Here is a 26,991-nt window from a genome sequence, read left to right as displayed (position 1 = left end):
TGGTCCATATAGTTGCTGCTGTAATGTAAATGTTTGAGTATTTACCAAGGAATTGGCCCTTGTACCAGACCATAGACTGCCCCCTCTAGGACAGATCTAGGTTTTTCTCTAGTCTGCTAGAGACAGCAGTGAGGTGAACAAGCACCTGCCGTTCCAGTCTGCTGAGCATCTTGATACTATTTTAGACCCCTTAAGGTGCTAAGCAAGGTGAGGCTGGACTAGACTTGCTTGCCTTCTAGCATTCCATACTACTGTGGAGTACAGATTGAGTCTCAATAATGTTATCTTTACTGTGGCCGTTTTCACACGTCTTACCTGCTGCCGGAACATCGCGCAAAACACCCGGAATACAGCATCTTCTTGCGCGAAATCATGCCAGGAAGACGCGATTTCATGCAAAACTCCCAGATGACAGCGTCTTCCTGGCACGATTTCACACAAGAAGACTCTGTATTCCGGGTGTTTTGTTCAATGTTCCGGCGGCAGGTAAGATGTGTGAAAACGGCCTGTGTTTCGTGTTGGACCTAGGATCACTTTCTGTCCGTTGGAGTTGTAGTCCAGGCTCTCTGACCCGTGAATTTTCCTGTCCTTCTTGGATTGAAAGAAGGTGAAAGGATACAACTCTGAGGCTCACCAATTGATTTTGTTTGACTTCCTTCCTCCAGGGTTCAGCCTTTCCTTGCCCTGTTATTTGGGTTACTCTAGGACTCTCTTCTTTATATTGTCGAAGGTTTTCACGGCCGGAGAACGATGGTTGTTGTGGATTTTCCGGGCTGTATAGCCGTGGTCTTGGCATTGTAGTTCCTGACGTTTCACCAGCAGCTGTGGCTGGCATCTTCAGAGGTGTAGCACCAAAAGACAGAGATCTCTCAGTGTCACAGTGTGGAAAAGATGTTGGCAGGTCATTTATATCTACTCAGGAGGGGTAAGAACATAAGAACATAAGCAAAGCCATGTTGGATCAGGCCAGTGGCCCATCCAGTCCAACATTCTGTCACACACAGTGGCTAGAAATCCAGTGCCATCTAAAGGACTGTCAGTGAGGCCAGGACACCAGAAGCCCTCCCACTGCCTTCCTTCCAGCACCAAGACAACAGAGCACCACCTCCCCACAAAGAGAATACCATCTATCTCCTGTGGCTAATAGCCACTGATGGACCTCTGCTCCATATATTTGTCCAGTCCCCTCTTGAAGCTGGCAATGCTTGTAGCTGCCACCACCTCCTGTGGCAACGAATTCCATGTGTTTATCACCCTTTGTGTAAAGTAGTATTTTCTTCTATCTGTTCTAACCCGACTGCTCAATAATTTCATAGAGTGCCCACGAGTTCTTGTATTGTGAGAAAGGGGGTGGGGTTAGGGTGGGGTTGAGCTGAGTCATCCTGTAAGAGTTTCCCAGGGTGTGAAATGCTAATGGAGGGAGGCTTCACTGTATCCTGAGGAGGTTCTTTTGCGTATGGATTGGTGCTTGATGTACTAATCTTCTCTGCAGGGCTATTGTCGGGTATAGAGTGTTTTGTTAGCCTGGTGTTTTTCAGGACTGGAAACCATGCTCTATTCATTCTTTTCTTTTTTTTAAACTCTATTCATTCTTAAAGTTTCTTCTTTCCTGTTGAAATTGTGCTTATGCTTGTGAATTTCAATGGCTTCCCTGTGCAGTCTGACAAAGTAGTTGGAAGTGTTGTCAAGTATTTTAGTGACCTGGAATAGGATACTGTGTCCTGTTTGAGTTAGGCTATGTTCAGCCACTGCTGATTTTTCAGGACGGCCAAGTCTGCAGTGTCTTACATGTTCTTTTATTCTTGTCTGGATGCTACGTTTTGTGGTCCCGATGTAAACTTGTCCACAGCTGCAGGGTATACGGTATACTCTTGCAGAGATGAGGGGGTCTCTACTGTCTTTTGCTGAACGTAGCATCTGTTGTATTTTTCTGGTGGGTCTGAATACGGTTTGTAAGCTGTACTTTTTCATAAGCTTTCCCATCTGATCAGTGATTCCTTTGATATATGGCAAAAACACTTTTCCTGTGGGAGACTGTTTTTCCTTAGTTGTTTGATTTATCCTTGGTTTACTTGCTCTTCTGATTTCATTTCTGGAGTAGCCATTTGCTTGAAGTGCGTGGTTTAGATGATTAATTTCCTCGTTGAGAAAGTGCGGTTCACATATCTTCTTTATAGTTTGGTTCACATATCTTCTTTATAGTTTGGTGCTGGATATTATGTCATTGCAAGTGTCTTGGCCACCAAACTTTTCTGAATTGTTCGTAGCAATTACGTCTAAACATATAGTGACTGTGTAAGCTACCCTAATCTGGTTTGTGGGGCCGGGAACAAAGAGGCATTCCTCAATCCCCAGTTCCCTGCAGGAAGGAGATGGTACTGAGGTCATCTATAATATCTATGCAGAGAGGTTACTTGTCTCAATCAGTTCCTTACAATTCATATATATTCCCTTTATTGCACAATAATGCAGTAGTTCATGTTTGTAGGACATTTGTGTCATATGACAGGGTAATTCAAGATTATGTAATATGTTCATTCTCAGGAGACTTAATGGAAGCCCTGCATTTTTTTTATTCCATTGGGTGGTGCCTGGAGTGGACTGAAAAGTGAAAATGGACCTGGAGTAAGCCAAGTTGAACTGCCTCTGTGGTGCTACAAGCCAGCACTGCAGGGCCACTTGGCTCAGTAGGTAGGGTTGCCAGCCTCCAGGTAGTGGCTGGAGATCTCCTGGAATTACAACTGGTCTCCAGGCCACAGAGATCATTTCACCTGGAGAAAATGGCTACTTTGGGGGGTAGGCTCTATGGAATTATGCCATGCCAAGGTCCTTTCCCTCCCCAAACCCCACTTTATCCAGGTTTCTCCAGGTTTCACTCCCCAGATCTCCAGGAATTTCCCAACTTGGAGCTGGCAACCCTATCAGTAGGGCTAACAGTAAGGATTAGCTCACCCACTGCATCATTCCCCAAACTGGAAGCAGTGCAGGAGGAGACAATTGGTGATCTAATACCAACTGCCATTGCTGTTGGGGTGTCTAAGCCAAGTGGCCCTGCAATGCTGGCTTGTAGTTTGGGGGATGCTTGGGCAGAGTTACTGGGACTTGGCTCTGCTTACTCCTGGTCACTGTCAGCTCTCTAGGGTAGTGACCCACTAGGAAAATTCCCTATAAGTTACATGGCCAGTCTACTCTTGGATAGCAGCTTGAGAAAGTGCAGCTTTCCAATATTGTTGGGAGTACAGCAGAAGAAAATTTAATATCCATTCCTCCAAGCATTTTAATGCCTTAGAATGCAAATAAGTAATGAGATGTTCTGATTAATATTTATGTTCAAAGTTACATTAGTACTACAGAAGACAGAGAACCTACTGTGAAATTTAGCATCCTGATAATCTTTAGAAAATAAATGCAAATTGGAGCAACATGAATGCTTATGACTGACATAACTGAAATAAAAAGCAACACAGCTACATAGGCTCTTTTTAAAATATGGAAGCAAATATTCCATTTATAATAATAATGTCAAACAAATTCAAAACTATACATGTGTATAATTTGACCCATTCTCAAGCAATTCTTTTTAAAAGATGCACTGGGAATCTTTACATATGAAAGATCACAGTGATTCCATACTATTCTTCACTTTAAAATATAAATTTCTCACAGTCTTACTTCAGTAGCAATTTCCAGGATATGGTTGAATGCACATGATATAGCAATCTGGTTTGAACCTAAACAGGTGAGGCCTTGGTTATGGCCTGGATGGGAGACCTGCTGTCAAGACCACTGTTCCATTTAATTTTTTTTTAAAAAAGACCTGCTTCCATTATGGAAGATAGGTAGAATGTAAATATAATTAATAAATACAATGTATCAGTTTCCTAACATGCTGGGCTGCTTTCACATTGAGGATTTTATCCATTTCAGCAACCCAACTTATTTTTTTCCTGTTTCCATATGATGTCCTACATTTGTGCCCCATCTCTAGGCAGCCTGTTTTTTTCTCCCCAAAAGCAATGCTTTTAAAAAAATAGGGCAGGGGGACACAATTTTTCTTTGCATGCTGTTGCTGGGGTGATCTTTTCAATGAATCAGGAATGGAAGATACACTTTTAGTTTCAGTGAAAAGATATGCCTCCCCCCTTCCTCCACCTATCCATTTGAGTTTTTTTTTTACTTTTAAAAAGATCTCTCAGCTTCACTGATGAGTCACAACTGCAGGGGAAAGGGGGAGGTTGTATTTAGGTTTTTCTAAATATGTTTTCATTTTTTAAAAAATGTAATGCGGAACAGTGCAATTCCACTGTGTTACATTTTGTGGATCTCAGCATTAAGAATAAAGAGGGCCAGGGGACTGTGAAGGAATGATTCCCTAATGAAAGGTATGCCTTCTGCTTCAATGAAAAAGCACACCTCCTGCGACAGACAGCTGCTGTTTTGCTTCTCTCTAAGAACAGCCAGTGGGAGCTGTTGGAATGTTGAATGCTGGGACAGTTGAAAAAGACAGTTAAGGGACAGTTAGAGAGAGCTGAGGGAGAGCTGTGTAGAGCCAAGGAAGGTTGAAGCAGAGAGAGACAGCAGCTGAGTCTGCTCTAAGAAAGAAAGAAATTTAGCAACAAAAAACAACCTCCAGAAAGTGTGAATAAACTCTTAAGTTTAAAAATTCAAGTGAGAAGAAAATATATATTTATCTTTATGAACCACTTCTGTGTTGTTAAATTTTCAATAAAGGTTCACTCCTTGTATTTAGTTAATCCCTATTAACTGGTATGTATTTGGGAAAAGAAACACACACAAATGCACACTCATCTCTAAAGTCTGTTGCTCTACAAATATAGATCTGTGAAAATTGGTGGCAGTAGAAAAAGTAAAACAATGTAGAGTTCCTTGGCCCCAACAGCCCTGGGCAGAAGCTAGGCGAAGGGTGATTAATATAGGGAACTGGATGTCCCATCTGTCGAAATCTCCGGGTTAGTAGAAAGGCAGACCAGGAAACTATCTCTCCTGTCTTGGAGGGGGTTGTACTTCCCTTGAAAAACCAAGTGCAGAATGCTGTGGATAGACTGCTGGTTGAGACCATCTATCGGGAGCATTTGACCCCGATTACAGCAATTGCACTGGCTACAAATCTGCTCCCAAGAGCAATGCAAGGTGTTGGTTTTAGGCTTTAAAGCCATACATGGCTCAGGACCAGTGTATCTGAAGGACTGTCTTCTCCCAAATGTTCCTGCCTGGAAATAAGATCACAGGGAGAGACCCTCCTGACTGTCCAATCTGCTAAAAAAGCTTGCCTGGTGAGTACATGAAAGAGGGCCTTTTCAGTGGCAGTCCCACGACTATGAAACAGCATCCCTAGGGAGGTGCTCCTGGCCCCCTCACTGCTGATCTTCAGGAGGCAGTTGAAGACATTTTTAATTAGGGCAGCTTTTAATTATCTTTGTGTTTATGTTTTTTGGAAGTCCTAAACTGTGTTTTTAAAGTTTATTCTCTTTATTATTGTTATTTTATTTACATTGTAAGTCACCTTGAGTCCCTGCAAAGTAGAAAGGCAGTTAATAAATGTTTTAAGTAAAATAAAATTATGAGGGGACCCTATGTGTGTGAAAAGGTCAGGGCTCTCTGCTTACTAAAGATACAAGATAGTGGCAAGTTGTGATTGCCTGCCTATAGCCCTGAACCTGCAAGGGGTTTTTTTCTGGAGGATGGCAGTGTGAAGGGGTCGCAACATTCTCTTCCTCCATCTATCCATTAGATTTTTCAATTTTATTTTTTATCTTTGTAATGTCATTGCACTGTTACTCAACTATGACAATTCAAAACACTGTTTTGTATGTGCTTCCCAGTTCTGTAATTAACTCAGTAGTGGGGTGGGGGGTCATGCACAGTCTCCTGCTCTGCACTGAATTATAGCCCTGAACTTGGGAGAGGAGAAATAATTAATTAGAAAGAGGTGGGTTACCCCATGAGATTCTCAGTGCTGTAACTAACCCTCCAAATGGCAAGGGGATCACTCATGGTCTCCTGCCCAGTGTTGAAATGTAGCCCTGAACCTGGGAGAGGGGAAAAACAAGTTGCTGTCATGTAACTGTTGTTCTTCAATTGGTCATCATTGCATTCACACTGATGAGTTCTGTGCCAGCGCAGAAGCCAATCTTATGAAACATCCTCAGCTATGAAAAAAGACACAAAAATCCTCTCTCCCTTGCTGCAGAGACACACTGCACCTCTCCCACTCAGTTCTGTCCCATCTGAGGATGCCACTCAAAGAAGTCAGCTATTATTACATGCAGTGGGGAAGGAGGGTGAGTCGTGTGAATGTATAAATCACCTCTTGAACAACAGTTACAGGTAAATAACCTGTTGTTACTTCTTCATGGGCTCTGTGTATCACATTGAAGAGACTAGCAAGCTTGCTTATTTGGACGTTTGTGCAGGTTTTGCTGGGAAAAGATAGATCAAAGAACAGTTTGCTCAAAGGAAGCACCTCTGCATGCTCCCACAACAAATGCGTAACGCTTCATGAAAATGGTGGCCATGCCCATGTACTGGCTCAGCAATGCTCAAGGAGAGAGATCCCTTTGTCAAAGGCATGTAACACTGTAACTGACCTGATGGGGTATGTTTGGGCTGAAAAGGTATTAGTTGGCTTCCATGCCAAATGGTAGCAAAGTTTAATAGTGTGTGACATCCAGCAGCTAAGCCTTTGTATAAGGACACCTTTTGTGATTGCCAGCATTTGATATAAAGAGGCAGACATGCAACCTAAAAGAAAAAATGTGGTTGATGTACATGACCAATGCCATGCAGACATCGAGGGAATGTAGGGTCCTTTCATCATAAGTGGAGAAGAAAAGAAGATAGGTAGGATGATGTCTTTACTGACATGAAAGCTGGATACAACCTTATGGAAAAAGGAGAACAACAGTTACAGGTCGCATATCAGGTCGCTTTATTCTTCTGAAAGTTAAGGAAAGGTGGGTCAGCCCATAATGCTGCTAGCATGGTATGCAGAGCACAAGGTGAGTCTTAGATCCCAAGTAGCTATTGGTTCATTCAGTTTCTTGAGAACAAGAGGACAAATTGTAGGTCCCACTGTGGGGCTGGAGCATGGCCAGGAGGCTACATCCAGACCAGTCCTAAAATAAAGTGCTTGATGAGAAGGAGAGAAAAGCTGGTTTTGCCCTTGATCAACAGTCTAGCAGCAGAACGGCAGCAAAATAGACCTTGATGGTGAAATGGGTTAGGCCTGAGGAGCAGAGCTTCAAAAGGAACTCCTGTATTGTAGGGAATGGCCAGGTGAGTGGCCTATGCCTTGATTTGTAACAAAGTTGGACAAGGACTTCCACTTAAGGTCATAGGATTTCCTTGTGGAGGGCTTCCTGGCATTGAGGAGGGCAGGACATCCTTCATTTATTGCATATTTGGTAGCAATTTATCAAAATTCATCCTCATTAAGAAAAGTGGTTGATAGTATCCAGTTGACTATTGGATATAGGCTTCCCTTCCTACTATAAGGAAAACACTGTTGTGTAGCTTGATGCAGACAAGGAGACAATATGTCAGGAGGCAGGATTCTTCACAGGTTTTATTCTGATATCTCGCAAAGGACCTCCTCTTCCCTTGTTTGCTCCTCCGAAGGGCAAATTTCAGGGTTTTATAATTTTTTCTATGCTCACATCTCCATATATGGAGAGCTGCTCTTATCCTGCTTCAGATGGTACAAAGCCAATCATTTGATCACTCTCCCTTTCTGTGACGCTTCGTTATTGGCTGGCCTGTTCCCACTCTTGCTAAAGAGACTGCCCAAAGGGATGCTTAATTAATACATGGAATCATGGGGACCAGTATGGGACTCATGACAGTATTCAATTTTACTGTGCTAAATACTTTTTTTTAAAAAATTAAATTTCAGTGATTTTTTAAAACATGGAAGGGCATTGCTAGGTGTCTCTCCCCCCCCCCCCATTGCTAAGAAACTGTGTTCTTTCTAAAGTGTTACTTGAGAATTCTTCTGGTGTGAAGATAAGTACTCACCCCTTTATCATTTTTTTAAAATCATTCTAAAAACACCTCTAAAACTGCACTGAATGTGGCAAACAGTATATTTTAATTATATCATATCACAGTCAATATCTTATAGATGTTGGCTTGCAATTGTGGAATATGTAACATACACACACACAAAAATGTGTGTCATTTACAAGAGCGTAGAATTTCTGAAACGGTATAATCTTAAGCAAACACTATTTCATAAGCATTGCAGTCTGCAAAGTTTTTTTTATTATTATTATTCAATATTATTTATGGCCAAAACAGAGGTTTGGACAAACAACGTTCTGCCTTGTAGTGGGGTTGAGAATGGCTGAAGTAACTTGCCAGGATTAATGCAGCAGTCTTTTACTCGGCTACAGAGCTGCAGGCAAATAGCTGGATGGATCTAAACTAACAGAAGATTGTTTGCCTGTCTTTTTTCTGGAAGAACTGTGGGAGACTTCATAAACATTTAATTAAAGTTTTGTTGCAATGTTTAACACATGTTGCCTGAATGCTGATTCACAAATAGTTGTGCTTCCTTAAAACCACATGACACAATTACCAAAGAGAAGACAAGGAGATCCCAGGAACAGCCAAGGAAACACAAACACTTAAAAAAACACACACATAGCAAAGGAAGAATACATTTCCTGGTATAGGACTCAAAGGTCACAAGGTCAAAGATACTGAGCTGCTCATGCATATCTTCCATTCTCTCCCTGTGCATTTTTGCTCTGGAAACGGACAAAGATTTAAGGACTATAGGATTCACTTTCTCATTTCTCACCCTGGTCACAAATCAAATTGACTCAATGCACAAGCACAGTCTGAGATTCTGCAAGCAGGGACAATTTTTTTTGTCTGCTATCTTTTGGTTAACACATCTTCAAAAGACTTGCAAGCCAGCTCTTGATCTCAAATTATTAAATCATAATTCTTCTACAAAGAGAGGTTTGGCTGGCAGATTCAAATTTAAATAAGTAACAATAGCCATAATTATTTTCAGACGGGAAAAACTGACTGCACTGATGATGTACACATGGGTATACCAAGGAAACGTTAATTTGGTTTGCAGTGTGTCAACACTTTCTTTCAAGTGGAGCACATCAGGTAATGTATGCTCTCTCCTCCTAGCAGCCTTTATTTTGTTCCATATTGGCTAAAGAGAGTAAATCACAGAGTCATACAGAGCTAAGATGGAGGGTGAGGAGGAATCATTGCTGAATCTGGCCAAGACCAAGTCTACAGTACTTAAACAGGCAACTTATTCCAACACCCTCTACAGCAAAACTATGCCCTGTGCAGAGAAGCAGGCCCTGAAAACTGTGTTAAGGCATCCCCTCCCACAGCAAATGAGATCTTTTAAAGAGAACTGTGCCTTGGAGTTTATCACTTCTGCTGTGCTCCATATTGTCTTGAGGGGCCTGTTGACATTGTAGGTAAGGAAGAAAAGGACAACTGGTGAGATGGCTTCTTGGAGGGTTTGTACTGGCCCCTTGGATGGTCTGGGGCGGCTGTTGGTTTCCAGGGTTCCCATCAGAAAAAGGACTGTTGTGGTAATAGATTCTGTATCTGTTCATCCTGTTCCTCATGTCCTTTGGATATCCATATTCTTTAGAAGAGTTACTGAGGGTGTCTGGTTGAATCATTCATTCATTATAAATATGTGGTCGAATATGGTTGTGGCAAAAGGGGCTTGGATCCACCAGTACAATGGCCTTGATCCACCAGTAATTTCCATGGAATTTCCATCCATAGAGTGTGACTTTGTCAGCTTCCCCCTCTCACTGGAGCTCAGAACCTTCAAGATGCTGCTCCTTGGGGACAGGACTAGGAGACTCCCAGGAAGAGCATGTCATAGGGCTTCAGCAGAAGGGGGGGGGGGAACTGGTGAAAAAAATCATTCTCCATTTCATCCTTGAAATTTCTGTATTGGATCCAAGCCAATTTAAGCCCTAACAGAAAATGGATGAGAACTTTGACAGCTAATGTTCAAAGACCTTTGTCCAGAATTATTTTCTAAAGAGACTTGATTACAGAAGAATTCAGACTTATTTCACTCATAAAGGAGGGATTAACACTATCTTGTTTTCTTAGTTTTCTGTCATAACTGTTGTGTTGTGTTCCAGTCACTTAATAGCCTCTGTGCAATGAGTAGATCTCCATTATGGTAAAATGTGCTGAAAATTTAGTTTCCGAAAAGCACCTTCGGCAAATGAACAGAATAAGATACAGTTTGTTGTAAAAATGGTTTCTTTGTCCTAGTCTTTTAGACGTGGGGAAAGAAATCAGAGTGCTGGGTTGTTTGTGGTGTGTGTGGAGGGGGGCATAATTTTATTTAAGAGTTATTTCTTCAGTATTAGAGTAGACGTTTTTCACTGATCATAGGCCACTTCCACACGTTCCAATTTTTTCAAGTTTTCCCTGTCCCAAAGTAGCATCTTCCCAATCTGCTTCGAGAACTCACTTTCACATGCGTCATCCTCATGCATGTTTTGTGGGTGTTTGTCATGAAAAAGAAGGTCCCAAAACAGAAAATGCGTTCTTTATCTGTGCCTCGTCACAAATGACATTGGTGCATTCCTGTCCAACTTTCCTTTTTTTTTTTTTGAGCTCATGTGGGATTGTACTGTGCCATTGCCCTGTCTTTTAGTTTCTGTAAAAACTAGGCATGCATAGTACTCTGTTTTCTACCGTTGATTTGCCGTTCAAAGTTTTAAATGCAAAAGTGTTTCATAAATATGCAAACAGTAAAGTAGCACGATTGCGTGATTCCATATCCTACTATATAAAAGGCTGGCACCTGGGCTCCCCCACCCTCATGGAGGGATTCTCCCAAGCACAGAACAGGCACCACGATTGTGGGGTCCTGTGGTCCCTGGCCGCCTGTGCTCTAGAGAGGGGGATAGAGGTGGCAACAGGCAGTGAAGATCATGGACCGCACATTGGCTTCACCTTTGCTTCCCACTCACAGGTGTATCAGGAGGAGCAGTGTGGCCATTGGGGGATGCTGGCAGGGTTGTCAAAAAATAAAGGGGCGTGTACTCGCTGCTGTGGCTTTACTGCGCCTTGCTGGGCTTGGCCGCCATTGTAGCTCTCCCGTGAAAGTCCATAGAGAAGGAATGAGCAGCACTACAGAAACAATGGCACATGGGTACCGGCAGGAAAATGGCAGGATTGCACTTCCCGTTTTCCATCAGTTTGCAATTAGGAGAAAATTGTGCCTATGTGGTGTTGTGGTTAGGATGTTGGACTAGGATCTGGGAAGCCTGGGTGTGAATCCTCACTCTGCCATGGAGTGACCTTGGTCCAGTAACATACTCTCAGCCTAACCTACTTCTGTGGGTTGTTTTGGTAATAAAATAGAGAAGAGAAGAACAATGTAAGTCACTTCGGGTCTCCATTAGGGATGCCAAACCCCCAGCGGGGGCGGGAGATCCCCCGCCCCCCACATCCCGCCCTCACTTACCTGGCCAGCGGAGGGGCACACCTTCTATGTGCGCTCCCCTGCGGTGTGGCGCACTTCTGTACGCAGCAGCCACCTGGATCGGGCCCATTTTGGGCTGCTGCAGAGCACAGGAGCGCTCTTGCACTCCGCAGCAGTCCCGATCTGAGCCCCTGAGAAGCATGGGTGCGTTCAGGGGCCACGCAATGACATCACTTCCCAGAAGTGACATCATCACGCTTCGTGCGTGCGCCCCCCCCCCCCAAACACAAGAGGTGAGTTTAAGGAGCCAGTCCCCCACCAGGAGGTTAAGAGGGACTGGTGGCAACCCTAGCCTCCATTGAACAGAAAGATGGGGTATAAATGAAGTAAAATATTTTAAAAGTAAAATAAATTATTTTAAAATAGTTCACTAGTGGCATTTATTGCCTTGGAGATTATCAAAAATTTATTTTAGGTGGGTAGCTGTGTTGGTCTGCAGTAGAACTCAACCAGGGCCAGGGCTTTTTCAGCTCTGGCCTTCTGGAACGCTCTCCCAGATGAGACCCAGGCCCTGTGGGACTTACTACAGCTCCGCCGGTCTGTAAAATGAAAATGTTCCATCAGGCCTATGATAGTGGTTGAGGAGCTGACAAACTATCCTGCTGGTCCCTTGCCTGTTTTGTTCTGCTCCACTGTCTAATAAGATCTGTTATACCTACCCAGAATGATATGTATTGATATTTTATTGTTTTATATGATTTTAAACTGTAATTTATTATATTTATTGTATATATTTATCCTCTTGAAATTGTAGTTTTTATGATGTTGTGACCCACCTGAGCCTGCTCATGTGGAGAGCGGGATATAAATCCAATCAATAAAATAAAAATAATAAAATAACAGTAAGATTTGAGTCCAGTGGCACCTTAGAGACCAACAGAATTTTCAGAGCATAAGCTTTTGAGAGTCAGAGCTCCCTTCATCAGACACAAGTAGGAATGGAGATCCCTGAGCCTTTATATTCCAGCCAAAGATGCGTGTGGTGTTACAAGGGAGGGCATAAAGGTACAATGCATGTGCATGCTGGTATTATTCTAAAGATAAGAGTTGTTTTTTCACATGTGATAGCCATGTGAACATGTGCAGATATAACGAGAAATGGTAGTAGGTATAGTATCTGAAGTTTTGGGAATATTATTGCCTCGAGTGCCTGACATTCTTTTATTAAACTATGTTAAAACAGTAAACGAATTAGCTCAAAATACGGTTTAAAACTTGTAAGCAACCATGAGGCTGGTGCTGGCCAGTCATTGGAAAACAAAATATGTTCCACATAAGATTGATTGGTTTAGAAAGTATGGAATGTGGTGAATTTGGTTAAATTTACTACATTGATAAATAAGCAGATAATGAAAGGTTGGGAAATTTATTAGATTCCAGTATTATGTTATGTTGAAAGGATAATCTGTAATTAAGGGTTAGGGTAAGTATAGCTGTCTGTTGTAGTAAGTATTGCTGTAGGATATGTTGAATGTACATATCTTTTGTACTATTTTAGGATTATTGTTTTGTTTTCTGTTATTGTTATATAATTTTTTGAAAATTTGCTCCCATTTCAGATATTTCTTGAGGAAAGTGAGTCCATAATCTTCAGGATAAGAGCAGCTGTTCTAAATGGGTTTCTGTGTTGCTTATTTTTATTTCCCTCATTTTTAGAACCACACTAGAGAGCTTTTGGCGCTTACAGGGTGTTTCTTACTCATTCATCCCTTAATGCAGTGGGTGGGTCTCCTGTTTCTTTTGCCTTCCAGGCAGCTTCCTCCCAATACTCCCAGGGCCTGGCTCTGAATTGCTGCGGATTACTCAGGCCGATGGTGTTTGCGGCCTTCAAGGCCCTGTGTCTTCAGGGGCTGATAGAGATAAGGGCAGCAGAGGAGGAGTGGGCGGATAGCTTGTTACTGCAGCTGCCCAAGGGCTGAGGGGGAGAGGCAGGGAACATTCTTTTGAATCCATTCAGACACTGCTATTTCCTGCTTTGCTCTTGCAGCGCTCCACCTGCTTTTACTTAACTATTTCCTGATTCTGGCTTTCGGAGAACTCGTCTCTCAGAGAAACTTCACTCAGAATTGGTATGTCTATGGGACTTTTAGAATGGAAGGTGCTAGTTTATCTGTCAGTTCATCTAGTTAGGCACATGTCTCTTAAAACCACATTCTCATTTAATGTAAGTGTTAGCAGATACATTCCAAAAGAGGAATTGCCCAAGGACTGTTGGGCAAAATCATGTGAAACATAGCATCTCTTTTTTGTCTGCACGTCTGCATTAGTAGTAAATTACATACTCAAGACAGTGCCTGCTACTTGAAGAACTGTGGAGGGACTTTGGGGGCTTATTGTTTGATTGTCATGTTCTCCTACCTGCTAGCAGGACACTGCAGGAGCGCTTCTTGCTTCATTCTTTAACAGGAACTTTGGAGCAACGATGTGGGAACCGTTGCTGCTTCTGAGCTCTTAAAAAATGGGGTGTGTCTCTGGTTTAGCACCCTGCAACTCTCTTCAAGCCCTGCAAAGTGGAATGCTCCCTTTGGGATGCGGCCTAAAGTATCTCTATATTTATTATGCCACTCCTCAATTGCTAATCTCCGTAAGGCACACTATATTTACAGTATGAGAGCCATTGCAGTGTGGTTCATTCCCTTGTTATAAAGGTAGCATCAGAAGCCTTGAGTGATATGAGAGGAGCCAACACTGCAGTTCCACCCCTCCCTCATACTATTGTTGCCCTTCCTGAAGACAGGAAATGCTGGTGTGAGGAACAACCACAGTATGAATTCTTCTCTCCAGTGCCTTGGGGCTTGTGACATTTCCTTGACATGACATAGGAAGTAGCAGTTCCAACATCATGAAGGGGCCTAACTCGTTTCTGTTTGCTGCAGTTGTGATTTGCATGTATCATCATGTTCTTTTTATGGTGGATGCATGTGGCAGAAGATCATAGTAGGAATGGCTCTATGTTTTGTGTTATTCTGGGGGAATGGGTCTGTCCCTAGGAATGTCACTTTTTAATTTCCAAAAGCTAGAGGATTACATTTACAGCTAGTGATCGTCTACTTATAAATAAATGTATTTCCCATTGTTGAGACTGTTAAGTTAACTTAGTGAACCACGCAAGAAACACTGAATAAACAATTAGAACCTAAAGCCAGAAAGAAGGCAGCAAAGTCCAAGCAAGCTTCCAGAAGAAGTGAGAAAGGGTAATCAGTAATGCAGCCCCTCAAATATGCTGGACTGTCGAAAGCTTACATTATAGAAGAAATATAACTAGTTTTATTAAAAACAAGAAAATGTGCTGCAATGAATAATTCCTCACTAAAGGTGATAGAACTGTGTGCGCCATATAAATGCTTTCTCTCTTAACCAAAGGAACTTTGATAACATGTCAGTTTCTTTTCTGGTGCTTTATTTATACATTTCTATGTACGGCCAAGTTTAGTACGCAGATAATGTTAATCCTTATTCTATAGCAACATGTTCTGTCCATACTGCATAGCATAAGCCTTGCCAAACCCTTGCATTTTTGTGCAAGTATGTTCAAGATAAGATAAATCATGAGTATAGCAAGCTCACAGAAAGCTGGAAGAACATTTTGGTTTGGAATACTGTACACAACGCTCCAAGAAAAAGGTAGACTCTCTTCTTCTTTTTTATCTATTACTGTATATGCTATCTTGATCCAAAACCTGTTGTCAAAGTGAGCATGAAAAGGCCAGCTAAAAGCACCACAGCTTTAAGTGAGTCCAGAAGCCAGCCAGCCCCCGACCAGCATTCTGTAGGTCCTGCTGCTGTAGTCTGCACTGGAGCCAAACCAAAGAAATAAGTGTACTGAATTGCCATGGACAGTGTCTAGCACCTGATGAACATGAACATCTCTCCATTCCAACATGATACATTTGACCAAAAAGTATATATCGTATCACAGATAGATTCCATTACTTACATACATTTTCCATTACGATCTGCCACATTTTAAATTGACCAAATTACAATCCAGGTGATTCGTTTTCCCTAAAATTGTATGATCCAAATATAATTGACAGCAATATCTATTAAAATATTTTTATGCTTTGTGCATACATTAACCGGTAAGCTTTCAAATGATATGTATACAGAAATATTGCAGGCGGCTGGTACACTCTATCCTCTGAAATAATTTCTTTACTGTGGAGTTTCTTCTCATCAAAGTTAGCACACCATTAAATTAGCACTAATATATGCTAATCTTAATATGCTTAATATGTGCATCTTAGTCGCTTTCAGGATTCTAATCGACTTCCCTCAGTGTGGACTGCAGCAGAAGGTCTGTCAGAATTCACCTCCTATGTAAATGAGAGACACTGGATTGAAATGATATACGTAGGTGCGTGATCCCCCATCACTGGAGAGTATATCTGAATATCATAACAAAGTGGGTGAGGCTGGTCTCTCTCTCCATTCCACTGTTTGTATACAATAACAAATATGGCAAGTGTTATATACAAGTGTGGCAAACCATCCCCATGGTAACCAGACCTTAGGGAGTGGAACTGGCACTAGGTGGGTATGGGCACTAGGCGGATCCTCAGAAGGGCAATGTAGTAGGGAAGCTGGGAGTACTGGCCCTCTTGGTGGGCAATTCCTAAAATGATCATTTGGTGGCAGTGTTCTAAAGAAAGAATAAGCGAAGAGCTCCTTCAAGAATGGGGTGAGCTGGGAGAGTGGCATTTCATCAGGCGGAGACTAGGGGCGGTCACTGGGTGTTTAGACACCTTGTGGGGCTGAAAGGAATGGTGCTTGTGGGTCAGCAGGGCTATTCAGACACAAGGATAACAACATAAATTCAAGAATTCAGCAATCATGTTCAACTAAAGGAGGTAAATATTCTAAGCTCCTGTTCATAAGCACTCACGCATACTCCACTCAAGTATCTTCTTAAGTTAGAAGAAGACTCCTTAGGCTGGAGAAAAGTTTCAAACTTTGCTGAGCAGAGTGCTAGGAGATGCAGCAACAGAACTGAGACAGAGTCTATCTTCCTGCAAGTTCACAGCTGTAGTGTTTTCCTCCCACAGATAAACTGACAGATCCCAGAACAAATGTAACACTGTGATAGAGATCTTGCTTACAGTAATTAATTTTAATTTAATTTATTGGATTTATACTCTGCCCTCCCCACATTTGCGGGCTCAGGGCGGATAACAACACAATTTAATAAAGTATAATTGGGTGACATTGGGTAGATCAGCCAGCCCTATATTGTATTTCTGTCTCTCAAATTCCACCCCCACCCCCACTCCCAACTTGCTTCGGAATTTTCTGTAGAGAGCATTTTATAATGGTTTGCCCAGCAATATTTAAAAAAATGGGGTGGAGTTATATAACTTCCAGTGATAGGGATATTTAAGAGTCTAGTAGCACCTTTAAGACTAACCAACTTTATTGTAGCAAAACTTTTGCGAACGACAGCTCTATTCATCAGATGCTGTGGTTTACATCTGACGAAGAGAGCTGTAGTTCTCGAAAGCTTATGCTACAATAAAGTTGATTAGTCTTAGAGATGCTACTGGACTCTTTACTATTTTGCAACTACAGACTAACATGGCTAACTCCTCTGGAGTGATGAAGATAGTATGTGTGGCAGCAGGATCCTTTGTTTAAATTATTCTATTCCCAGTCAAAGCAAGATGTGTTCTATATTTCCTCCTTTTCTTTCAATCTGATTTTTTTTCTTAGATGACTGAAAAATTCTGAAATTCTACAGCTTCTGAATGATTAAATATTGGCAATGCTGAACAATTCTTTCATCAGTATATCTAATTTTCAATGTGGCCAGCTCTACAGATACCTAAATCCAGAGACTGAAACCATGAACAACCCCATGTCTTTCTGCAAACCTGAGGAAAAATCTGAAATCTTAAAAAGGGAGGAGGCAGTTAACCCCCACAAATGATAAAAGGAGTGCCTGTAGTTTTAGGAAACAGATGCCCTCCATGGCCATTGCTAGGCAACTATAATAGTGGCCTTTTTTGCCCAGGTGATTTTTGCTGCTTTTGGCCCCAATACCTCTTTGGGTTTTCTTCTGAATTTCTTCAGAAACAGTGCAAGCAGAAAATTTGGAAGAGAACCCTTGACATGTAGCATTGAAATCTGAAGGGGGAGTTAAGCATCTGGAATTCGGAAGAAAACCTGAAGAGGTGTAGGACCAAAAGTGACAAAAATCACATGCAAAAAAGGTCAGTATTGCCATTCTTCCAGGCTTGGTTTTTATCAGTAAAAGGCAGGGAGGAGGGGCAAGGTTAACTGGAGATTGGGACTGGCCTAAGGTCACCCAGTAAGCTAACATGGCCGAGTGGGGATTCACACCCAGGATTCACAGATCCTAGACCAACAGCCTAACAATACACCATACTCTTAATTGCGAACTGATGGAGAACAGGCAGCGCAGTCCTGAGGCCCATCTTCCTGCTGGCACCATGCGCCACCGTATCTTTGATGCTGCTCGTTCCCTCCCTATGGACTTTCACAGAATACAACCCGTGTTTGTATTTGTGGGCTATCTGCAGAGGAGAACTTTCCTCTTCATTTATTATACTGCCTGATATATGATGCATCCAGAATTAAATTTCTGGCTGGATTTTGCCTGTCACAGCTGCATGCTCAGAAACTGAGAAAATCGTGTTCCTGTTAGCAGACAGTGACAGTCATGTATCCTATAGAGTTTCACAATTTGCATTAGTAACCAGGAAGATCAGATCCAAGGCTTCTCCGAATGGGGTGTCTTATGACCAGTATGATCCCTTGTACAGTTTATTTTAATTTTTCTAACTATGATGCTGGATGTAATTTTTTTATGAAACATGGGGTTTTTTAATCTTGTGATGGCCTATGGCTATAACAATAAATCTACTACTACTACTACTACTACTACTACTACTACAATGGTGGGCGAGCTTTTTTCCTGACTGAAAATATCCTGTGTTGGTCAGTATTAGTTCACTCACACCCAGGATTGCAATGTTTAAACATTCCATTTCTTGTTTTATGATTTCTAGCATACCTGGCTTCCATGTTCCTATAATGTGTGTTGCACAGCTTTGGACATTCCTTTTGCATCTATTCATAACAGCAACTGGTTGTCCTTTTGGCTTTAATCCAGTCCCATCATTAAGAATAGCGCTATTCGTATTTGTTCTCGGCTCTTTCCCAGTAGCCAATTGAGAGCTATCCTGGGGGTTCTGTTTTCCAGCACTATAGCTTCTTTCATTTTAGATTGTCTCATCACTGGATTTTCAAGGTAAGAGATTATCAGAAGTGGTTTATATCTGTGTAGGGGCTAGTAGCAGGCAGTGCCAGAGGTATGGCAGTGAAGGAGTAGGGTTTAGTCTACATCCTAAGTCCCTTCAACCCATGTCCAGAACCAGCATTATATTATGCTGGGGAAAACAAGAGTGTAGGTATAAATACACCTGCTGAACTCCCCAGAGCATGGTTACGGGCATCTGTTGGGAAACCACAGTTCCCATTAGAGTGCTTCCGTTTCTTTCATTCCTTCCCTTGCTATGTTCTGTGTATCCATGAGGATAGGATGGTATCGGGGATGCACTTCTGTTGGTGTACGTTGGTTGGATGCTTCAATATATGGCTAACTTAAGAGCATTGCCAACATGCTGTTCTGCAATTGATGGATATGGGCAGTGGGGCTAAGAACTCCAGTGGGGTTTATTTTGATTTCTTTTATTCACTGAGAAAGGATAGGATACTGACCTAGTTCTACAAGTACTAAATCAACAACGCACCAACAATGCTAGTTTTCTGAATTTGCTCCCCTGTTCTAATCAAGGTGATTAGATTTTGCATTGTATCTTTGCGTCCTGACTCCCTTCTTTACAACATTCCTCCTGCATTCTGACTGGTATATAAGGGCTCCAAGATCTCTATTCCTACTTGTATCCAGTGAAAGGAGTTTGACTCTTGAAATCTTATGCCTTGGAAATAATGTTGGACTTCAAGGTGCAAGTAGCCTCTCATCTTGCTGTTCTACTACAGATCAACACGGCTACCTACCTGAAACTGAAAACAATGCACCAGTGTCTGTGGTTTGGGATCACATTATAAAAAATCTTCAGTTAACGGACAACTGCTGTTAATTTAAATGCTAAATGTATATATTTTAATGCTATTCAGTGTGGTGTAGTGTTTACAGCAGTGGACTAAGATCTGGGAGGCTCAAATTTGAATCTCCACTGTGCCATGGAAACTCATTGGGTGACTGTTGGTCGGTCACACGCTTCTAACGTAGCCTACACAAGGTTGTTGTGAGGATAAAATGGAGATATGGGGGGAATGTTGTGAACCACGTTGGGTCCCCATTGGGGAGAAAAGTGGGGTATATATATGAAGTAAGTAATAACATTAAAACATCTCTTACCGTAATTGTTACGCTAGCCTGTGCAGTGGATGTGCTTTCCTTTCTTCATCTCTGTGTGTTCGGTCACCTGGAATTGGGTATGTGTAGGATGGCCAGGTCACCAAGCTTTCGGGTGAAAGGCAGGGAAGTATTTCCCATACTGTTCTTCCGAAGCCATCTACAAGGCTGCATTTTATTCATAATCTTAAATGTTTCTTAATGCTTTTTCTATTTATTCCGCCCAATCAGGGCCGCCTTTTCTCATGCCTCTGTGCAGCACATATTGTGAACTTTGCATATTTTTCCAGCTCTCATGATTGTTGGTCCGGTGAAATTTTACCCACAGCATTTTTTTTAATGCTGCTATATATACTGGGGTGAACAAAACCTTTTAAGGCCACCATTGCCAGCATTAAGGGTCATCATTGCCAGTTTAGTAAATATTGTATGATTAGTGGATGTACTGTGGAAAGTAGCAGCAGAGCACAAATTATAATCTTTAATAAGAGGAAACAAACTAGTAGTAGTATTAACAGGAACAAATAAAAGCAACATGGATGCAGCTAGAGTGAACTGAGAAGTTATAGAGGTGCACAGTTAAATGTTCGGCTACTTTCTTATTCTACTGGGGATCTTTGCTGGGGTGTCTGAAAGGAAAATATATTTGTTTGTTTGTTTATAGTCTATCTCACTGAAACTAAAGGATTATACAGTATAAGTCAATATGATCAACAGTTGGGACATTCAATAAACAAAACAATAGGGTATGCATAGCAAAATTTTTAAAAGAAGCAGGAATACAGAGATGAAACACTGCTGAAACAAAACATAAGTAATTTGACATGGCATATTAAACAACACAGAAACTATCCAGTAGGAGCATATCTACATCAACAGACAGTACCCAGTAGTATAGTCTACAGACCCCATCCCTTGAACAATGCACCTCTCTGAACCATTTCCTTGTGGTACAACCCTCCTACTTATGTAAGAAAGCTCTCAGGAATAATTCAGTTTTGCATCGTTCGAAGAAGGCCAAGAGAGTATGGGTTTTCCTGACCTCTTCAGGCAGGATATTTCATAAGGTGGGGACCACCGCAGAGAATGAGCATGTGCAGGCAGATGTTGATTTTGCCCATTTGCATGGTAACTGCAGAAGGCCCTGTTCAGATGAGCAAAGCTGCTGTGGCAGAGCCTAGGGAGAGAGGCAGTCCTGCAGATATGAGGGACCAAGGCTGTGAAGGGCTTGGTATATGATGGCCAAAACTTTGAACCGAGCCTGGTAACTTATGGATAGCCAGTGGAGTGACAGCAGAATGTGAGTAATACGCTCTGCCTAGCTCCTGATAATAATGGAGCTGCGGCGTTCTGCATCAACCGGAGTCTCTGGTTTTACTTTGAAGAAAGATCTGTGTAAACTACATTACAGTCGTCTAGTCTCAATGTTACTGTAACATGAATCTAGGTGGCCAGATTGCCTGTGTCAAGGTAGGGGGCCATCATCCCAGCTGCCTTTTTTGCAGCTGCATTTACTTGCTTCTCTAGCAGCAGTGCTGGGTCCAGTATAACCCCTAGTCTCCTAACTGAATCTTCAAGGGTCAACTGAACCTCATTGAAAGTGAGAAGCACAGTGTCCTTCAACCAGCATCACTTCAATCTTGTCTGAGAGCCAAACTACAAGTGACGCCTGACACAGGTTGGACACGTGTCAGCTTCCCTCAAGTTTTGATGGGAAATGTAGGCATCCTGGTCTTGCAGCTGTAATGGAGAGCCAAGCTGTAAAACCAGGACGCCTACATTTCCCATCAAAACTTGAGGGAAGCTTGACACGTGTCCAACCTGTGTAAGGCGTCACTTCTAGCTTGGCCCTAAGTTCAGTTTCAGTTTGTTTGCTTTCAGCTATTTGATCGCAGTTGTCAAGCAGCAACTAAGAACCTCTACTGCATCACCAGGGGAAATGTCCGTGGTCAGATGTCAGATATAGAGTTTATATACACTAAAATTGCTCTTAATTGGCTGAGATTTGTAGAATATTCTGTTCCAAAGCTTGAAAGGTCAATAAATATCTGTTCCAGTTCTTGTACAAGGCCATACCTTCATATACCTTCAAGCTAGACTGGGTATTTTAGCAAAAAAAGAACTATTTAATCTGGTATGATGATCTCATAAGTGCTGCTGACTGTGATGAGGCAGATAGCGCTAGGGAGGAAAGCAGAGAGAAGGTCTTCTCTTACAAATAAAGCACATGCTTGCTCCTTTTCTTTTTCCAGCTACTTCCCCCTTAACTTTCCAGTTGCTGTATCACTGGCCTCATCGCAGAGTCCATCCCCTTGCCTTTAACCTGTCTTTTTGCCCAGCTTTATTGACATACTTCACTGCTTTGTTCCTGGACAATAGCAGTTGGCTCATCTAGGTGCATATTTCCCTGTGGGGGTCCTTGGAGGAACTTTACTTTTTTTCCCCTGCACTACAATGGAACTTGTTTGAAGGATCAGTTGAAGAAATCCAACAAGCTGAAGCACATATTTGCCTAGGTCTATGTAACCTTGCAATGCAATTGTTAGAAACAAACATTTCCCTTTGGTCTAAGCTCTTTTCCAAACAAGGAGATATAATCTGCAGCAATTCATTATCACTTGGAATATTTTTCTTCTGATAAGACCAGGATACTATTCTGGGTTGCTGCTCTGTCCAGTTCTTATCTCTTCATTTGCCTGTAGCAATGAATGGATGATTTTAGAGGGCATCCTCAGTGCAGGTTTCAGCATCTTCCTTTAAGAGGTCACGTACAACTTTTTAGCAATTATACCTTGAATTTTTGCCTGTTCTCATTGCACCTCAATTTCATGTACAAGAACTGGGTTAGGAAAGAAGATATTATCCCTCAGTTTCTTTCCTATATTTGATCAGGGAACAACAGAATGTCCTGGTCCTTCCTCCCAGACCACTGAATGGCCACATTTTGATATAATATTTTAATAGTATGTACATGCATAAAAAGAAGTGTGCCTGGAATAATAATGCATGATTAATTCTCAGATTAGGGAAACAATGGATTTTGTAGATGTACACCTTATTCCAGTGATCTCCAACATGTTATGCATGGGCGACATTGTTCCACCATTGTGTTTTCTGACATCTACTTGCTTAGTCCCAAAGCTTATCTTTCCTGAAGCAGAGCTATTCCTGGCTTTCTTCTACTTCACTGGAGTTGGAAGTGCTTCAGAGAAGTCCAGGAGGCATCTTCTTTGTTGAACATCCTCAAATTTTGTGATTGCCCCATCGCCTTTGGCAGTCATTTTGTTGTGGCACCCTCTGCTTTTCTCAAAATTCCTAAAGTGTCCACAGGCTCAACAAAGCTCGATACCGCCCCCCCCCCCATTCAAACATGTTGCCCAGCAGGATATGCACACACAGTGGGCATAGAAGGAATACACTGTCTTGTAACCCACCCACCCCAACCCAAATGTAAGAGATCAGGTGATGTCATTCAAACCAGGCTATTTATATAAATTCAAGATGGATGAAACCCTAATAGATACTGAATATCAGCAATTTGATGAAAGGCTAAGAGATAAATTTGTTTAAGCTGCCCTGGCTCCATCCAACCTTAGTAAATAGTTTTGCCTTCAGAAAATCTCTAATACAGCAGTTAAATAGATTAACAGAGAGAGTGGTTTGCCCATCAGCACGTATTCTCTGGGGGCAGAGAATGTACTTAGGTTTACATCCTCAACAGATAGAAATCAGCAACAGCTTCATTGATTTCAACAGAGACATACCAGTCCACACCCATTGGAGTTTGGCTCATGAACAGAGCAGCTGTTTAGGATCTTAGAGGTAGGGAAGATCAATTTTTTGGGCTTGTTTCCCTCAATCTCAGTGTAATCAGTGAGGCTGGCTATGGAGCATGCACCCATAAATTACCCCCTTTACTTTGGTACCTAGTGTGGGGTCAAAGCCAGCATGGTGTAGTGGTTAGGATGTTGGGCTAGGATCTGGGAATCCTGGGTTTGCATCTCCACTTTACCATGGAAGCTCACTAGGTGATCTTGTTGTGAGGATAAAGTGGAGGAGAGGGCTATGATGTGAGTTGCTTTGGGTCCCCATTGGGGAAAGGGGGGGTATAAATGAAATAACATAAATTAAAAGGTTAGCCAAGCAAAATGGGGAAAAGTGTACTGGTTATGGAGCCCTTGGCCATTGTTCCAGTGCCTCATTTTAAATTTATTTTACGCTGTTTCATGTAGACTCCCTGTTAAGCCTCTGGGTGCTTGGAAGCCTCTGGAACAGCTGATCAGACTTCTAGAAAAATGTTAATTATTTGTTGATCAAAAGCAGAAGAAAAAGAAGCACATAATAATCAGCCAGAAACAAAGTGATGCTGGAAAATCTGATCAGTGTTTCTGTTTCAGATTATGCTGATTTCTAGAGCAAAGAATTCAATCTCAATTTGTCCGCAGAATTCGCCAGCATTCGACCATTTTTCTTCATCTAGTTCTGTATGCTACATCACATGCTTATTTGAACAGGTTTTATTTCTTGTTGTTTCAGATCAAAAGGACCTGTCATGCTTTTGGGAAGGAACCAGTCCTGCGCTGCAAGCAATAAAAATGAGGAAAGACACCTTTTAACAATGAACCTGAAATGGCTTTATCTAGTTTCACCGGTGGACTCTCTAGTCCACAGCAGCAGTTACAACATGCAGTAATATAAGCAACTGGAGAGAGATTGCTGCAGCCCAGAGAACAAAGGAAGAGCCATGTGATCTGAAGAGATATTTTGTTTTACTAGGTCTGGAGCAATTTCTGCACGTGTTGTTGCTTTCACTTCTGACTATAATGGCTGTGTGTGCAACTGCTAGAGTGCAATTGCTGAATTCTAATAATAAACTCTGGAGTCTGAAATCTTACACATTCTCATTTAATTAGCATTAACACCAACACTGTGACAGGTAATACTGCTGAATCAAATAGGTCAGCTGTTCTCAAACTTTTTTGAAGTGGGACCAGCTTCTGAAGTTGCTGCTGGCTTGGGGACCAATTTGCAAAGTAACTTTAATACAGCTTTTTTCCTCCCCAACATAAAACGTAGGGGGCATTTTGAGCTACTTGCAGGGGGTGGGGTGTGTGAGAAAGGCATGCTGTGCTGGCACTAACCATTCCATCCATGGAAACACTCTGTTGGGTACAAGCCATTGTCTTGTAATCCTTCAACAATATAAGGTTGATCGGTCTTACTATCCCATGTCACAGATGAGAGACTGGAAGAGAATGACATACTTACTGTTCATGGTGTTCGTGAGATTTGAATAGGAACTTCCTGATATGACCTAATATGGAGGGCTGGGAGATTAGGATTCAAATTCCCCACTTAGCCATGGAACTCACTGGATCCCCCTGGGCCAGTCACACTGTCTCAGCCTAATTTATCTCACAGGTAATTGTGAGGATAAATTAAGAACCATATCGATCACCCTGAACTTCTTGGTCAAAGGATGGGATAAAAATGTAATAGGTATATAGTTACCGCACGTACACATACTGTTCTTGGGGATTCCTGTAACACACATTCAAGCTACATTATGTTAAAATTTTAAGGGTAAATTATTAAATTTTCTTCTAAAATATGGGAACCTTTCAGAGACAAAAAACTAAACTTGAACAAAAAAAATAAAAAATTTAGGCCCCTAGAAAGTAGTTTCTACAGTTTACTGCAGATTTAACCAGCATGGAGCTGGATCCTCAGCAGTTTCCAAGAAAGTGAACAGCAGCAACAGAGCTAGAAAAGCACGAGTACTGAATTTCGTGCCATTAGACGGAACATTCTGCTGAGTCATTGGAGAAAGGAGCTGTTTGCAGCAGAAGTGGGATGCACATCTGCAGTGCGATCAGCCTTTCTTCCATGAGACAAGTTGGTCTTGCAAAACAAAATTTCCATCTCAACCTGAGGCAAGTTCAAGCAGTTGGGCTGTCAGATGGGGAGTGGTAGTGGTTGCTTAAACAGTATGCTGCTAAGCTTGAGAAGAGATTCACTGGGGCAAATATCTTTACCAAGGGTATTCTTCATAAACAAGAAGAAACTGCATATTCTCAAAATGCAGTATGAGGAGTTGAAAACTTTGGTAAGATTAACTATCTTCTCTTCCAATTTTAGGAACCTCTTGGGGACAAAGTCATATAGTCCAATTCCCAGTCACAATATTAACCCTAAGATATTTGTGGCTTCTCCCATTCCTTTCAGCAGGAAGAGCAGCACCTCACACAAAATAATAAGTAATAAGTGTACAGGGATGTCCCCCTTCCCTGCAATCGATGGAGAAAAAAATGGCTATTTCTTGGGGACCATTATATGTGCACTCCAGTGCTGGCAGAAGAGATCGTTTCATCAGGACAATATACTCATTCAGTTAAGCAGAGAACATCTCTCTTTTGAGAAATTGTTTAAGGACTGAGCATTTGCGTCCAGTTGCTGCTTTTATTTTATTTTTTTACACACACATGGTGAGTATCAATGCAGGCAGAGTCTTTTGGAAGCATATTCTGCCTCTTGCTCTCTTCTCAGACCACAAAGACCTTGTTGCTACAGCTACCAAGCACATTATTCTGTTTCAATGAGCCACTTCTTTTAAAAATGTGCAAATTAGATTGTGGGGGGGGGGGGAGACAGCTCCCCTATTCTCTCTGTTACCTGTAGGTTAAATTAAAATCAAAAGGAGAGGATTTTTTTCATTTTGATGACATAGGAGCCTACCACTGTTGCCTTTAACTGGGTCGAGCAGTGCCAGCATTTAATCTGGATAACCAGTGAATATTTTGCGGGATCATTAAAAGAAACAGAAGAGCTCCCCCCCAATAATGATCACATGCCTGGTTTCAGGACTTTTCAGCAGCACAATAGGCTGAATGGCAGGGAAAATTCCATTGAGAAACTTTTAGGTCTCCAGGGAACTGCCTCTGTCTGTGTAAGCCTGGGGGGCGGGGTGGAGTATGGAGATCAAGAGAGTATAGTGTACTTATTTTTTTTAAAAAAAAACCCTTAAAATGCTGAAGTTGTTGAACCAGATTCTTGTATACTGTAAGAACATGAA

The 26,991-nt window shown here is 41.9% G+C and overlaps 1 protein-coding gene across 6 annotated transcripts in view; it reads left to right on the top strand.

Moving 5' to 3' along the window:
- The window catches only part of RAD51B (RAD51 paralog B), a 636,381-nt gene extending 611,568 nt beyond the window's left edge, over positions 1 to 24,813 (top strand). Inside the window, exons 11-12 of one of the 6 annotated variants that reach the window (XM_054971796.1) lie at positions 13,509 to 13,590; positions 24,456 to 24,540. In XM_054971796.1, the coding sequence (XP_054827771.1) occupies positions 13,509 to 13,590; position 24,456 (83 nt within the window). In that variant the 3' untranslated portion in view covers positions 24,457 to 24,540. Of the gene's footprint in view, positions 1 to 13,508; positions 13,591 to 24,433 lie in introns of those variants that run through there. The other 5 variants (XM_054971797.1, XM_054971795.1, XM_054971799.1 and 2 more) reach the window with 5 other exon arrangements.
- Positions 24,814 to 26,991: the final 2,178 nt, after the last annotated feature.

This window comes from Eublepharis macularius, chromosome 2, assembly GCF_028583425.1.
Source record: "Eublepharis macularius isolate TG4126 chromosome 2, MPM_Emac_v1.0, whole genome shotgun sequence".
NCBI classification, from domain to species: Eukaryota; Metazoa; Chordata; class Lepidosauria; order Squamata; family Eublepharidae; genus Eublepharis; species Eublepharis macularius.
Note: the sequence above shows the minus strand (reverse complement) of the source record. Positions and strands in the feature narration are given on the sequence as shown.